Genomic DNA, 16710 nt, shown 5'->3' with positions numbered 1-16710 from the left:
ATCATACACAAATTATTACAAGTACAGTACATAAGGGTTCCAGAGAAACGGGGTGTGTGTGTGTGTGTATTTCTTTCTTTGAAGCATGTTCTCCACACCAGCTTAAAACCTTATAATACACACTTGTACACCACCCAGAGCACAAAGTCTTCTCTCATAATGCCATACGAGGTGAGAAAACATAAAGGCAACATGAATTCATTCTAATAACGTCTGCCTGTCGACGTCCTTCAGAACTATTCATCTTCAGTTTTAGACCTTCTGTACATTTCACAAATTTTCAATTGAATTTAATGCAGGGATGTGGAAATGGCAACCGCAGATGCTCGATGCTCTGATCAGTAAAGTATTGCGGGTCGTTGTTCTCCTGGTAGATACAGCCATGACCAAATCTTTGCTTCCTAACTGAGGCTGCCAAATTATGACGACTTGGGATTTAAAGGAGGCCCGGATGCTGTGTATCCTAGCAACATATCCCAGGACTTTTGGAAACAAACATCCATAATCCCGATCTGTTGAGCCACTACCATACTGTTTGTATAAGTTATTTTACTGGATGACTTTCTAACATCAAATGTCTATTTCGTTTGTTGCCAAACTGTTTCCACGTGTCATTTTCAGCTGCAAAGCTACTGAAAGATTTATATTTCATTTGTGTATTCTCTGATCTTTACCTGATTGTTCACTTGGTATTTGGCCTCGGTCACCTAATGTTTATACCCATGTGCAACAGAAACTCAAGACTTGTACTTAAAAAGCAAAATATGATTGACCATTTATAAAGTATGCCAGTTAGAGGTAGTTCATATGAGTTTCTATGTTTTTTTAATGGTTATTTATGTTAATAGCTTAGATTTCTCAATATTCAGTGCAAGATCAAGCTGATGTATGTCTTTTTTTGCTTGTCTTTATCAATGTTGTGTTGATTAGACTGAGAGAGGAGTTCACTCCAGTGAATGGTTATCACTTATGTATGAGTAGAGCACTGCTCTAGGCCTGCCCTGCTCTACTCTCCGTGGTCGAACAAGAAGGACGAACATGCCGAAGACATGACAAATAGGGCCGTCACACTCCTGATCCCAGATCAGTTTCAGTACACGCCTCCATGGTTTCCAGAAACTGGATGCTTTGTCATTTGCATGTGATCCTTGCAATGTGAGCATTTTACTGCCTTGCGCTCTCTTTGAACAAATGTCCAGCGAGTGTGTGTTGCAGAATCGGGCAGCTACGATGGCTTCTGTATCTGGTCCGTCACAGCTGTGTCATCAGCGGGAGCTCAATAGGGAGATTATAGAATTGGGCCACACCATGGCTGTGCTTACCTTGCCACTGGTACTTTTTCACCCCTTTTCCCCTCCTTACTCCTCTCTGACTTGCCTCCTGTCAGGTCATTACTACATGGGCTGGTGCCAGTGATGTAGTGTGTGGGTTTTCACCCCTCAGGGCCCTCACATGTCCCTGTATGGTGATGCTGTGTCCTATAGCAGGTTAAATCCTGCCCAGTGTCCGGCTCCTGCAGGCATCCCCACTGATGCAGGGATAGGTACCGTTCACATGTTTAAGATGTCAGTCGACTAATCACTGTACTCCTCCCTCATGTTTCTCAGTGAGTGCAGGAGGGCTGTGTAGCCCTGAGAATGTTGTTTTTTTTTTTTTTGTTGAAGTTCAATTGATTTCAGGCCTACATGAGAGCTAACATTAATCCATTCTTAGGGTGTAGTGTGACCGGACAGCTTGGCTATGTTGTAGCACACGGTGCAAATATGAAGGTGAAGGTGAACAGGCGGTTCAGGTTTCCGTCACCCAGACAAGCAGCTTGCTCCTGGTGTTGATATTACAGACTTTGCAATGTAAGTCTGGTCAGTTTGTTGCCTGTTACGATGCACGACACGTCATTGCCATTACCAACAAGGCATTTTCAGCAAGACATTACAGTCCTTGTTATATTGCTCAAACAATTGATTAGATGGAATGTACTTCAAGTGAAATTACCCATTGTCTTCGTCAGTAGAAGGAATTCTGCAAGGTAAGTGCTCCTGCCCCTCAGAATCCTAACTGAGATCCAGAGTCCCTGGTCCCTGCAGCATAAACAGGTTCTCCAGACACTTCCTGTCAGGGGAAACTACACCTGTCCTGCTGTGCGTTTCTGTCCTGTCACCTGGCTGAGTAGATAGTAAGAATACTAGACAGCCCATTGGCTCATTTCCCTTAGTTCCGGCTTTCCAGGAAGTATATTTAAGATGGGCAGGACGGATACTTTTGCTGGACCGCCCTCAAAAGGTGGCGTGGAATGGGTATTTTTGCATACTGTAAATAACTGTAATATGATTCATTGTATTTTCTCAAATGTAATGTTTGGGTACATTGTTAGTAGACTAATATGTTTGCAAGGAACTGGCTTCTTTCTCAGCAGTAAGACAGAACAAGATTAAAATATTTAGCGTTTTTTTGGAGATCTTTATGCATTTCAGATGTTGTACTGTTAACTTGCATGGAAAAATGTTTGCACTGGATGGCAGTTTCTAGATTTGCTCGGTTGTCTTAATTCCATGATAGTCATATATTGCGTTTATATATCATTTGGACTTTCCATTTGGCGTTTTTTTTCATGCTGTCAGATATGAAATGTTCACTTGAGTTTCTGATGTGAGATTGCTTGACCTTGGTGTGAGAACTGACCTCATTCCCGACACACTGTTTCACGGCATCATGCCGACGTGAGCCAGTGAGCGCCATCCTTCACCAGAGCGTTGGCTTATTTCTGGGTCAGTCCTCAGCCCTCAGAGAGGGCCCGAGTCACAAGAACGAGAGATAGAGCAGAGAGAAAGAGAGAGAGAGAGAGAGAGAGAGAGAGAGAGAGAGACAAGCAAGAGGGGGGAGGTATTTATAGAAAAATAGGGCTCCACAGTACCTTTTTCCTCTCAAACGAATCATTAAAGGACCCAGCTAGCGTGTCCCAGATTTCTGAGCCGTGTTCTGCACGTTGGCCAGGGCTGTACAAACTTAGCAGACATGCAAAGCCCTGGCTGGACTGAGCCCGGCTGTATTCTCGCCTGCACCTCCCCGTGTCTCCACAGCTCGTCCCGGGCAGGTGCTCCTGGTCTGGTGGTGCTTTGAGAGGTCCCGGTTCCTTCCACAACAAGGCAGCTGCTTCGTGGCACAATGACCTGTTGAAGCGGTGGTTAGGTGGCCACCCAACTGGCTTTCCTCGGGCCTTGAGCTTCATAAACCAGAGACCGACACCGTCTGTAACGATGATGCGAAGATTCCTGAAGAGCCAGAAGGGTCGGTTCTCTCTCCGCCAGAGCCGGTCGGGGTCCCGCAGCGCCTCCAAGGACTTCTGTGAGTTTTCCCCTTGAGTTGTTCTCACTTCGATCCTTCTCTCTTCACAGAGCCCGAGCAGAACAACTGGGGTTTAAACTGCCTTCGTGGATTTAGGATTGCATTGTATTGGAATAAATATTGTGCTGGAATAAAAGACTGTGGTAGACGCTAAACTTCAACTCCAGTGTAAAGCTGTTGTACATGGCCTCATTATGAGGAGGTTTAGTTAATTTTTTTCTTGATGGTAATTTATTTCACTTCTCTGCTGTTTGCTTCTTTGCTTGTCTCCTCTTCTGGAATATCATGTGTTGCCCCTTTTCATTATGCTAATTAAATCCTTCTGCTTTACATAGGAATCAATGTTTTTGTCTGTGTGGAGCATGGAAGCAGGCATGACATTAGACATGAGTTAATGTTGTGTATGACGTTGCAATATACAGAATGAAGACATTTGAAAAGCATCTAAATGGGTAAAGCATTGCGACTATATGAGAGTAGGCGGGTTAATACTGCAGGGGCAGTGTACACCTGGTTACAGGGGCAGTGTACTCCTGGTTGTAGGGGCAGTGTAGTCCTGGTTGTAGGGGCAGTGTAGTCCTGGTTGTAGGGACAGTGTAGTCCTGGTTGTAGGGGCAGTGTAGTCCTGGTTGTAGGGGCAGTGTAGTCCTAGTTGTAGGGGCAGTGTAGTCCTGGTTGTAGGGGCAGTGTAGTCCTGGTTGTAGGGGCAGTGTACACGTGGTTACAGGGGCAGTGTAGTCCTGGTTGTAGGAGCAGTGTAGTCCTGGTTGTAGGGGCAGTGTAGTCCTGGTTGTAGGGACAGTGTAGTCCTGGTTGTAGGGACGGTGTAGTCCTGGTTGTAGGGACGGTGTAGTCCTGGTTGTAGGGGCAGTGTAGTCCTGGTTGTAGGGGCAGTGTACTCCTGGTTGTAGGGGCAGTGTACTCCTGGTTGTAGGGGCAGTGTACTCCTGGTTGTAGGGGCAGTGTACTCCTGGTTGTAGGGGCAGTGTACTCTTGGTTACAGGGGCAGTGTAGTCCTGGTTGTAGGGACGGTGTAGTCCTGGTTGTAGGGGCAGTGTACACCTGGTTGTAGGGACGGTGTAGTCCTGGTTGTAGGGGCAGTGTAGTCCTGGTTGTAGGGGCAGTGTACACCTGGTTGTAGGGGCAGTGTACTCTTGGTTACAGGATAACTCAGCTGGATCCAGGCAGAAAGTGACTGCAGCACTAGAATTGAGGCCAAGGGCTCTGTGGAGCTTCAGAGACACAGCTGGGGGGGAAGAACTCTATAAATGGACCCATTGAATCATATTGTAAATTAAATGAAGAAAATGAATGATATCTGTCCAATGGTATCTCTCTTTGGATAATACTGTGTAAAATATTTGACAATTGACCAGAAAAGATGATCAAAACTGATCATATGGCCTAATATTTTGTACTAAGTATATATTAGGGGTGTCACAATTCTCTAAATCCTCGATTCGATTGTATTTCCGATTTTAGGGTCACAATTCGATTCGATTCTCGATTTACAGCAGAGAGGCCTATGCCAGTTTTAGATTAGTCTATGGCAGGGGTCGGCAACCTATGGCACGCGTGCCACCGTTGGCACGCCGAGGCATAATCACTGGCACGTGCCACGCTGCACCAGCATCAGCAAAAAAAAATTATAATAAAAAATCTCAGACAGAAAACACAATCCTCCAATCGAAATCGTTCCTCAACGCTCTGCACTCAACACCTGCCACAGACCCATGTTTAAATTTGTTTAAATAACCGTAACGACCGCACGACGCTGCATGTGATGTAATCCCTGAGCCGCGTCAAGGCTGGATTATTTATTATGGATTATACTTTCGCGAGTGACTGTAGCGCGCGACTCCGAACACCTCGCGCGAACCTGCGTGAACGGCGGAGGCGTTTATATTATTTGCAGTGTTCTCCAAAACGATATGTGGTAGTATAAAGAAACACCCCTCAAAAACAGGGCAAGGAACATTTACCTGATGAACTTTAATGTTGCTTTGTGTTTCAGGTTTGAAAACTGGAAATTTGCTGGAAATTAGGCTAAAGTAGTTGAAAATGCTTGACATTGTAACTACTTTGTTTCACAACAAACATTTGTCTGACTGAACAGTTCTCTTGTATTATGTTAACAAATACGAGCCTCTTGTAATTCCAGGACGAAACATGAGAGAACGTGAAGAAGTTAAGATTGGGCGTTTTGAAAATAAACAACCATTAAATAATGTGATGAAAAAGCGAATTATTTCAAATCATGACGAGTATATGTATAAATATTTAACTTAATTAGGTGCTTTAATTCCACCTTCTAAAGGTGTATGAGCCCAGAAAACATGACTTGGTTCATTGTGCTGAAGCTCGGGGCGCGAAGTTACAAAATTCGAGAGGTGCGCGACCTTGCGAATCGCCAGCACGCATGGGCGGAGCCACCGCGATTACGTCATTTTCGGTGCGCGGACCCTCACGACGTGTCTAGTTTAATAGACTACTACATACTGGATACTGCATACTGGACTCAGTATATACTGGATACTGCATACTGGTCCTCGTAGTAGTATGCAGTACAGTTTCCAGTATGCGACAAAAGCAAAGCATACTATGGGGTCACGTGAACGTAGCGTTGCATGATGGGATGCAGTACACCACGAAGATAGCTCTGTTCGCGTACTGGAATATTTTGCGGAAGTAGTCGGTCATCCGGGTATGTTTCGCGTACTGGAAATTTCATTTTTGGTCACATACTGCATACTGCATCTACGCCCACTCAGAGGGCCTAAAATATTCTTAAAACATTATATATATATAATTATCCAATTTTATTTTATCTACTTACAGTTTTACAATCGACATCTAAACAATTGCAAATAAATTATTCACCCGTGTCTATTCAATCTGTGTTGGAAGGTGAGGGGTTAAGTGGAAGCTTGTGAGCCTGTGTCTCCCCCTATCAGGACTGTGATGCCCGCTGTTCGTTTACAGAGGGCCAGGCAGTTATAATTCAGCGCAATACCAATTTCAAATGACAGCAAAATTGACCAATCATATCTTCCCTCTTAGTGGGCGGGCTTAACTGTATGATAATTTCCGCCCACTGTGGCAACGCTAGCTGTCGCTAGCACCGCCACGGAGCTGTGAAACCTTATTTTGTTTGGAAACTTATTTTGCTTAACAAGATATCTAGTACAAATGTTATTGTTTATTGCATTTCTAAAGCTATACTGTCGTCTCGGTTTTTCGTTTTTTTCTTTATTCTTTATTGCAGTTTATTAGGAGAGGAAAAAAAACATTTCGGGGGGGGGGGTAGCGGGCCCAGGTTTAATGGTCACGGTTCGCTACTGGCCAGTAGTATGTAGTAGGCTATTTCGAACACAACCCAGGCTTTACTTTGCGTAGTGTGGTTGCTTGCGTAGCTAGGGAGGGATTGTCGATCCTCTTTTTGACGTCGAGGCTCGAGATCGTGACACAATTTCGATCGATTTCGATTTAATATCGAAATTGTGACACCCCTATTATATATAAGCTACTTTGTTTATTATAAGCTCAATATCTTGTTTTTTTTTTCTCTCACGTCATAGACCCAAATCCTCAAGTACTCAGGGACTTCCCCTTAAATATTGGTATGTGAAACTGGTCTTCTATAAATAATAATGTGTACACACACATCTGCTGTTTCAAACTTTGAGCAACACATAATATCAGATCAGTGTCCTCATGAAAGAGTCTCTTGTAATATCACCAATCACTATCTAAAATGTTGCATGCTTGCAATCTCCCTTCTTGACCACTTTCAGAGCTGTCCCTGCCAATGACTAACCAGGGCTGGCCTGAAGACTTTGGCTTCAAACTGGGAGGCGATGGGCCCAGTTACATCCTGTCTGTGGTGGAGGGCAGCAGCGCCTACATGGCCGGCCTGCAGCCTGGTGACCAGGTGTTGGAGATCGATGGGCAGAACGTCTCCTCCCTCAGCACCAAAGCTCTCGTCGCCTTGGCCAAGACCCTCAAGACTGTACCACCCAGTATTGGGGTAGTGTCCCGCATCGAACAGGTCTCCATCTTTGCCTAATTCGACGTTCGTAGTGTATTTTTAAGTGCTGTGGTTTCAGATGACATACGCTGCTTCATGCATGCGTGCTCCGTTCTCAAGCTGTGCTCCACCCCCACAGATGGACATCGCCCCGGGGCCCGACGGCCGCTTCGGCTTCACTATCGTGGGGGATTCCCCCCTGCTGGTGGAGGACTGCCTGCACAACTCGCCCGCGGGCCGCAGCGGTCTCCGGGCAGGCGACTACGTGCTGGAGGTCAACGGGATCCCGGTGAAGCAGCACGAGACGGCGGCGGCCATGATCAAGGCCTCGCAGGGGCGGACGCTGCGTCTGGGCGTGCTGAGGATGAACCGCTGGCAGAAACGCATCAGTAGCAGCATGAAGGAGACGTACCAGAGCGGAGACCTGGTGCGCCAGGACCGCAAGCACAAAGCACTGGAGTTCAATAAGAAGGTGGGTGGCAGCAGTCTGGCCACGCTGGTGCTGGTGAACCCCTGCTCTCTGGGTTTGGACAAATCTGGGCCTGCACATAACTCATAAATTTTACATTTACATTTATGGCATTTAGCAGACGCGCTTATCCAGAGCGACTTACAAAGTGCTTTGCATCCGATCACAGAATACATCCTAGGAAATAGTACAGATAGGCCAGAATTCAAGACACCATTGAGTCAGACTACTACTAAACTACAGGAGTCAATGTCATTACCTAGTGTTTTGCAAGTTAGACGTTTGCCAAGAAGCACAAATAACCATAGACAGACATACAATTTAAAGAACAACGGCAAGTGGTATCAGCTGAGTTAGTGCTCTGGTAAGAACTCAACAAACAGGTGGGTCTTCAGTCTACGCTTGAAGATAGCAATAGACTCTGCAATCCTAGCAGCTAATGGAAGATCATTCCACCATCTTGGAGCCAGGACGGAGAATAGTCTGGAGCTTTGTCTTCCATGAGACTTTAAGCGTGGAGTTTCGAGCCGAGTCAAGTAGATCGAGTACTAGTAGTAAATCAAGTAGATAAGTGTCGAGGAGTTGAATTTGTACTGAACGAATAACCTCCTTCCCTCCACACACACACACACACACACACACATACATTCTCCTAAAAGCAGGCATTATTTTTCTTATGAATCCTACAGTAATGCGTGATGACACTGATATAATTTTCCATTGTGTTTTCACTTTTCAGGTGGAGGAGATCTTGGGGGAGGAGCCAGTAGTGAAGGAGAGGCTGTTTGACCTGCTGAAGCAGTACGCGTCAGAGAGGGACGTGGAAGGCCTGGCGTCCACCCTTCCTGAGATACTGATCAATGAGGAGCATCAGCAACTGATTGACAGCATCAGGTACCAATGGGATTAGTGGTGTGTTTTTGTTCAACAAAATGATAATATAATAAGATCAGATCAACCAGCCAGTCCCTTACATGCTAGCTGGGTCCTCATAATAATATCAGATCAAACTGAAAACCAGACCACTACAGCCTTCATGTAAATGAGTTGATAACGGTGACTAATGAGGTTTTCTTCTGTTTGTGTGGATGAGATCATGGGTACCAAGTTTTACAGTGTTCTGTAAACTCGTGTGAAAGAAAACATGGAAGAAGGAGAAGCCAAACAATCTCCATCCCTCCTTCTCTTTCGCTAGTTCTGACAGAGATGTGTGAAGGTTATCAAACATCCAGCTCGTTCCACTGTGAGAATAAAGTTCTCCCTGTCTCTCTCTTTTTTTCTGTCAGAAAATACACTTTTAATGCCACTAAGTGTAACAGAATATAAACACACCACCTGTCTCCAGTTACAATAAAATAAAACATAACCTAAAAATATAGAACCCAGAGAGATGGCAAGACAAAAAAAAGGATGTTTTTCAAGTTGCCTGATATGCGATGACAGAAGCTGACAACAGCCTTGTAATTAGGCCAGTCTATAAGTGTTTTAAAGCATTAGGTGCTGTGTCAGGTCCAACAGCAGCGTCTGCAGAAAGGCTGGATGAGATGTTCTGTGCTGCTAGGCTGTTCATCTACAATTCAGACTGAGTGTCTGAGATAATTCAGTTTTGTTTGCTTCAGCAGAAGGATGTGGAAACACTTTGGGTTTGTTGACGGTGATGCTCACTGTCTCCTCTCATCTGATCAAGTACTCACTTGCATTATTAGCTAAATGTAGCGAAATATGTGTTCTACACCACTTTACTATATTTACTGCTTTCATAGTCAAGCCCACAACAGTATAAAGTGTGTTACATTTTACATAATACAAGCTATGAATACACTGGAGTTCTAGAGTAATAGTGATGGTGCTGGCTGGAGTAATTGTTTACTGAATAATATGACTTCAGTCTCTCCACAGTCAAAAGTTGTTTTCATCATATTAATGAATATGCCATGTTCTTCTAGTGGCTACACAGCAAGCCTTTGCTAAGTGATTTGTCATAGGCTAATGTGACTCTATCTGACAAATAGTGGAGCCACCAAGCCTTCTGATGGAATTTTGTGGAGACAAATGCATATCTCTTTATTTTCACTGATTGATTGTGTTAGTGCAGTAACACACACACACACACACACACATACACACAAATAAAGCGAAGCAAAAAACAACCATAGTTTGATAAGTTATCTTTCATCAGTCCTTATTCACAAGCTGTCAGACACACACTGACAGCAACAGAATAGGAGAGGTGTGTTTCCAAAGTGCTTGAATATCCATAATGCAGAATTCATTTACAAAGAAAATGAAAGCCCTTGACAAGATCACATTTCTTCATCCTCAGCACTAGTTCAGAACTCCAGTGCAAGCCTTTTTGCCCAGGGTCACAGTTTCCATGCCTGTCCACCCAGGGCTCTCCAGCAGTGATACGTACAGCACCTTACACCCCCTCCACTGCCTCAGCCCCCCTTTCTCTCTTTCTTAATCTTAATCCCTCTTCATCTCTTCCTCTTCTCACTTTCTGTTCCTCATCTGTCTCTCCCTCTTTCCTTCCCCTCCTCCTGCTCCTGCCCCCCTCACTTTCACACAAATACACACACACACACACACACACACACTCGCGCTCAGACTTTATCACATCATAAAAATCACAGATTCCCCTCCCTTCTCTTTATCCTCATCTAAGCTCCTCTTGGCAAATTTTCCCCCTGCTTCCAAATGTTGCTCCTGGCAGCGTTCAGTTTCCCAGCCCGTTTGCTCGGTGGCCACACTTAGCTTTCGTGCTGCACTTCAGGAAGCCACACAGTCCCTCGTGAGCGATCTGGGATTACGGTAGACTGCCCTCAGAGTGATGAGATGCTGTAGGTGAGTGATACCACAGGCTCCCGGGGTCGTGTCCTGCTCTCCGCTGCTGGAGTGTAGTGACTGGTTAGTGTGGTGTGCTAATGGGATCTTGCTGATGACAGTTAAGAGTGGAGAGACCTTTACATTCCGTGGTGCAGGACTGAAGCCGTGAGTTTTGCCTTTTTGATTTTGTGTAGTTTCCTTTGTCTCCCTAGTCTTAGAACACCTCCGTCTTGAGGTACACCATCTGTAGAATGTGTGGACATATGTAATTGGTCAAAATTAGGCTGAATGCTGTGAAATGTTCATGTTATCCATGTAAATAAATAAAGTGTCCAGATGAAGGCTGTCCCTGGTACTGGTGCTGAGGATATTAGAAAAGATTTCAGAACTCCAGCGTATGGTATGACATTTCTTGTTAGACACACACAGTAGAGACAGGGATGTATTTAAATGTATTATATATTTAATACATTTAAAGATAATTTAGTGACCAGTTAGATGTGGTTGCTGGAATAAACATTCATTTTCCGTTTTATTATGCCTAACTGTCATCTGCACTCACTGGTCACTTTCTAATGCACAGTTGTCTTATGAATGCATTTAATAGTTGTTGCTATGTGCAATATTTCTGCCCCTCTCTACTGGTTGTCAATGGTGCATTTTTAACCACAGGACCTCTGCTGATAATATTGGGTGATATGATGTTAGTAACACAGTAGTGATGTTGATACGATGGTGGTGTGGTCATGGGCGCTGAACTGATGTGAGTGTACATGTAGTTTTTACACAATTAATGTCTTGAGAGTTGTTGGACACACACACACACACACACTCACATCCACCTGACAGCACTCGTGGTGTGGAGCTGATCACCTATAAGGAATATTGTAGGTGGGACAATGCAAATTGTTCATGACTGACCAGATGCATTGGAGTCTATTCCACATTCTTTAATCACATTTGAAGAATTTGGACCATCTGGCTGGTTGAATAAGCCACTCCAAGCAAGCAGAGAGAAGAAGGTTCTGTGGCAGAGCAAGATTGCTGTTATGTGAAGTATGGAGCCTTATTTAAACACAGACCTAATCACATCAAACCTTCTTTAAAGAATACAAATATTTTCATTAGAGACTGTGCTCTTGTCACACAATCTATCCGTTCAGCACGCTGTGGAACAAGATGTTCTAATGAGTGCTTTTAGAAATAATTACCAGTAATGAGCAACCACATTATTTCAGTGTTAATTCTGCACAGGATGGAGCTGATGGTTTGCAGTTGTCATTGTTTGCATCTGATTTAAATTTGCGTGCATGTGTTACAAGTATTTTCCTTCCATCTTCAGACTCTGCTGAATTTCTTCATTTTAATGAAGCGGTTAGAATTGACTTCAGCTTAGTAACTTCCATCCTGGTTACAGCTTTACCTCGAATTTCTTCCTTTCTTCCAGAATTCCTTCCAAAATTCCAAGTTTTTCAAAATTCTCTGAAGTAGAAATATAATTTTTTCTATATATTTCTATTGATTCTGTTATTCACCAAAATCAGTACTCTTCTTATATAGTTGCTTATGTAGTTGATAGTTGCTCTTCATTTGCAAGGCTGATCCTCTGTGGTCAGGGTTGGATCCCCTATTGGTTAAATCTCTCCACCCTTCTCCCATCCCATGACACACCTGTTCCTGTGCCGTGAGTTGTGTGCACTCAGAAAGACATTGAATAGTTTCTAAAGTGCCCCCTTCTGGCTGATCTCTGTAAATGCTCTACTATAGGAGTACCTCACTCCTCCCCAGCTGAACGTAGCTTTCACTCATCTGTGTAGCTGATTAGGCTCAGTCTCAGGGGAATTTGAGGTGACTTACTGCTGCAGATACTGCCATTGTCTTCCTATTGCGGTTGTGTGAATGTTAGCCTATGGCAGTTGGAGACAAATTTGACGTTTCGTGTTATTAATGAAACATCTCCCTCATTAAGTTTTAAGTTATGCACCCAGGAAAGGTTGGGGTGATATGAAGGTAATGTCCGTGTGATGGTTTGTTTAGAAACTTTTTTAGAAATGGATCACCTTATGAAGCTCCCGAAACACTCGCGTACCTTCAGAGGAAGTAAGCTAGGAAGTAGAGCAGCGTGCTCCAAATACCCAGATTTGTGTTTCTCATCAAGTTTCCCATTTTTAACCCCCTCGTCGTGCTTCAGCTCACATCTTATGTAACTGACCCGCGCTCTGCTTTCATGAGGCATGAGTGTTTATTTAATACACCTGTCACTGTGGACGCTTGTATTTTTATCTAATTATGACATTGCTTTCTTTTCAGTGCTTCTATGCAATACAGTGTGCTTTCTCTCTCTCTCTCTCTCTCTCTCTCTCTCTCTCTCTCTTAAGAATAGCTTTGCGAGTAATGTCACAACGTTCTGCTGAATTGGTCTTGTTGAGAATATATTACTGTCAAGGTACTCTGTCAACAGGGTAGCAGAGAATAGGCAAAATTTTACGAATGCCTGTTTCTAGTTAGAATACATGTGGAACGTCTCCAGGACCCATGGAGCGTGGTCATGCACTGAGTGGAAGGAGCTGGATATCTTTATGGCACAATGGCTAGAGCGTCCATCTGGGACAATGATCAGGACTCCATTGTTCTGTCCTCTCGTTCTCTTAAAGTTGACCAGCTGTGCTCTATTCTGTCCCTACAAATCTGCTCAGCTCTCCCTCCGGCTGCTCTCCTCTCTATTTTTAAGCAGCCTACTTTTTTTTAATAAATGCTTTTTAGGTCCATGACGTGCTCAAAGTTTGTGCAAAATCCCCATTACAACTTACAGAAGCCGAAGTTATCTAGTTTCACTTGGGGGATCTAGATTGCGGGATGGAGATTTCACCTGTCCTTTTTCACGGAAGCTTGCGAGCCGATGGTGAAGCATGGATGTAGTTCTTGTTTGGCCTGAGAGCTGGGAAGAGATGGTGGAGTGGTGGCCAGCACCCTCTCGCTGCCTGACACCTCGAGGACTCAACCAGGACATCTGCTGTGTGAACTGAGCGGGAGGATTTTCCATGACAGCTGTCCATCATTCTATCTCGCCAAGATCTTTTTCTCCCCCTCGATTGTTGGATCTCCCATGTGCTGACCTGCTACGAAATTCCAGAGGGAGTTCCCTTGCTCCTCACGCTCCTCTCTCCCTCCTCGTCTGCATCGCTCTCCTCCTTCCTGTTCTCTCTCTCCGCCTTGGAGGCAGTCGTGAGCGCACCTCACTGCCGCTCCTCGGTGGGTGGGAGCCGATCCGAGCTTCGGGCTGGAGATCCGTGCGAGGAGCTACAAACCCCCCTCCCCCCAAAGGCACGCCATTCAGAGTGAGATGGACAAGTGAGCCTAAATATAGGTCAAAGTTGACATGACCTGATCCTGACGTTGAAGCTTCAAGAACTTTCCAGCTGATGGTGTTCAGCATGGGGCTGGTTTGCAAGCCTGCGATGAGACAGGCACGCTTGGACGTTAGAGATCTTCTGCATCTGGCATCTTCTTGTGATGTTTTCATTTCTCCGTAATTGATCATTTATGGAGATCTACTCGTGTTGACTGAATACTGTTGTCCTTCAGTGCTGGTACTAATTGATCTGAAAGACAATGGGGAGAGACAGGAGTTTCACCAAGCACTTTCGGTAAGAGAACTCTGTTGTAATTAGTTTTGCATGTTACTTTCCTGCTTTTGTTTCCTTGTCTTAAAGGAAAATCTTCTGCAGTTTTTGGGCATGTAGAGTGTGCCCGGGTCCGCGTTACAGATGTGTAGTGTTAGCTAATATGTGGTCAAGCAGAATTTGTTCAAAGAGGAGTTAGCCAAAGGCTTATTTCTTATTTCTAGTCTATACACTTTCCCGTATAATAGATTTGTTGTTTTTGTTTGAAACGCTGTATTTTTTTTTATTCTCTTACATTATAGGGGTAGCAATGAGACTCTTGTGTTTCTGTGGTTAAAGATACGTTAGCTGAAAGCACAGTTAGCCGCTACTCCACACCTTTAAGTGATTAAGAAGGTTCTGCTTCCAGAAGCTGTTCGTCTTAGTTGTCATCTTCACTCCTTTGAGTAGCGTGTCCTTGTTCTCCAAACCCTTCGGTTAATTTTAGTCTTCTCACGACCTCTTTCTAATTGAGGTCATCCCAGTCTAAATACAAGTAAAACAAGAATACTCTGCTTGACTATACTTGACTATACTCCAGAGCATATGGGGACGTTTTAATGCAGCGAATGCAGAAAAAGAGATGCAGTTTGTGCAGTAAAGAGTTGGGGGCTGTGGGAAAGTTTCAAGATATGTTACAAACGCTAAACATGTCCTTGCTGGTATTTTTTACAGGTGAGACCAAATATCTAAGTAACCCACTGTAGTAGAAATGTCCATGTCTTTGTGATTACGTTCATGGGTGAGTGATGTTTGTATTGTGCGATGCCTAACCTGGTCCATACGTTGTTCGCTTACTCACACGTTACGGGGTTTCGACGTGTTTGTGCCGCGTTGGCCTCCAGCAGATTGGGAGTGGATTGGGCTGTCAGGCCCCGCTCGTGTGCAGCTGACAGTTCTGGCCCAGCTGATGAGCGCCGGAAGCAGGCCAGGTCAGCACCGTCTGCCCTGTAGTGCAGTTGTAATGCAGAGTGGCGAGAGGTGTGAAAACGAGGACCCACATTAGAGGGTCCAGAACGGGGAAAGTGCACATAACAGGGGCCGTTCAGAACGGGGGAAGCGCTTGCTGTAAATGCTTTAGTTTACTCTTTGACTAAGCAGGTGTTTTGTTTTTTATGAAACAAGGTTTATCTCAGGTACTTTACAATGCATTTGGGGGTTGCATTCTTTGGCACAGAAACAATTGTCATGGGCTTGGGGTGGCTATCAGAACATCTGCGTTTGCCTAATCAGTATTGGATTATACAGTATTGTATTATCACTGGATTAAACTTTTTTTTTTGCGCTACTGCAGTGAACAATGGATTAAATGGTTTCCTGTTTTTGCAGAGTGAACAATAAATATTAATAATAAAACTGTAGCCATTTGTATGAAATAACTGTAACCCCAATTTCCACTGAATTTATCGCTGTTTCCATGGAGACGACACCTGACGCGACCAGCTGGACCGTTTGAGATCTTGTCCTGCGCGTGACTCGAGCTGTTCCATATTCGGCTGGCCTTTCTGACCCAAAGCGGCACGTGACCATCGTTAACGAGTGAATACGGTATTTGACGATAATCCGAGTTGAAAGAGAGAAAAATATGGGGTGTGGGTTACGGTCTCCCGACAGGCAGACGGAGACTGTCAGCTTTCCGCCATAATAAAAGACGCGTTATATCGCGATCCTGCCCGACGTTTCTGTGGCTCGTGCCCGACGGTAATAAAGCGAAAGTTCCATCACATTCTGCACAGAGTGACGTAATGTACTTGCATGACGCAAACCTGAACTCGTTCACTTGGCACACATGACCGCGGCACAGCAGCAACATATACAGCGGATTCCCATCACGTATGAAACCATCTTGAGTTTAGGATCAGCACAGACATGCGTACTTTGTTCTTATGGCAGTTTGTCGTCTTTTTTTACTTTTAATTTGGCATCAAATCAAACTATGTAACTTCAAAGGACCAGTTTAACACCAAAATTTTTTTGTGTGAAAAAAAAATTCTACACTCAACTCAAACATGGCTTGTGAGTCCATAATTTTGCAATTCCGTGGATTTGAATGAGAAACACTAGAATAAGAAGTGGCAGTTAATAATTGCCAGGTCAAAATCAAAATTGTTTAAAACATTCAAAAAGTTTTACTAAAGCTGGCCGCAGACCTGACTACTGGTGATATGCAGTGGTGGACGAAGTACAGCAATTATGTACTTGAGTAAAAGTACAGTTACCTTGCATTGAATATTACTCAAGTAAAAGTAAAAGTATTCACCTCAATTTTTTACTTGAGTAGAAGTACAAAAGTATCTGCCTTCAAAAATACTTAAGTATTAAAAGTAAAAGTAAAAACCTTTTTTTCTTAGCGTCACATCAAAACCCCTAGGCCTACTCGATCA

General features: G+C 44.2%; 1 protein-coding gene across 1 annotated transcript in view; it reads left to right on the top strand.

Moving 5' to 3' along the window:
* Nucleotides 1-38: 38 nt before the first annotated feature.
* The window catches only part of LOC143508614 (sodium/myo-inositol cotransporter 2-like), a 44794-nt gene continuing 28122 nt past the window's right edge, over nucleotides 39-16710 (top strand). Inside the window, exons 1-5 of the mRNA XM_076997257.1 lie at nucleotides 39-3342; nucleotides 6921-6962; nucleotides 7137-7390; nucleotides 7509-7841; nucleotides 8578-8732. Coding sequence (XP_076853372.1) covers nucleotides 3255-3342; nucleotides 6921-6962; nucleotides 7137-7390; nucleotides 7509-7841; nucleotides 8578-8732 — 872 coding nt within the window. The 5' untranslated portion in view covers nucleotides 39-3254. The remainder of the gene's footprint in view (nucleotides 3343-6920; nucleotides 6963-7136; nucleotides 7391-7508; nucleotides 7842-8577; nucleotides 8733-16710) is intronic.

Source organism: Brachyhypopomus gauderio, chromosome 2, assembly GCF_052324685.1.
Source record: "Brachyhypopomus gauderio isolate BG-103 chromosome 2, BGAUD_0.2, whole genome shotgun sequence".
NCBI classification, from domain to species: Eukaryota; Metazoa; Chordata; class Actinopteri; order Gymnotiformes; family Hypopomidae; genus Brachyhypopomus; species Brachyhypopomus gauderio.
Note: the sequence above shows the minus strand (reverse complement) of the source record. Positions and strands in the feature narration are given on the sequence as shown.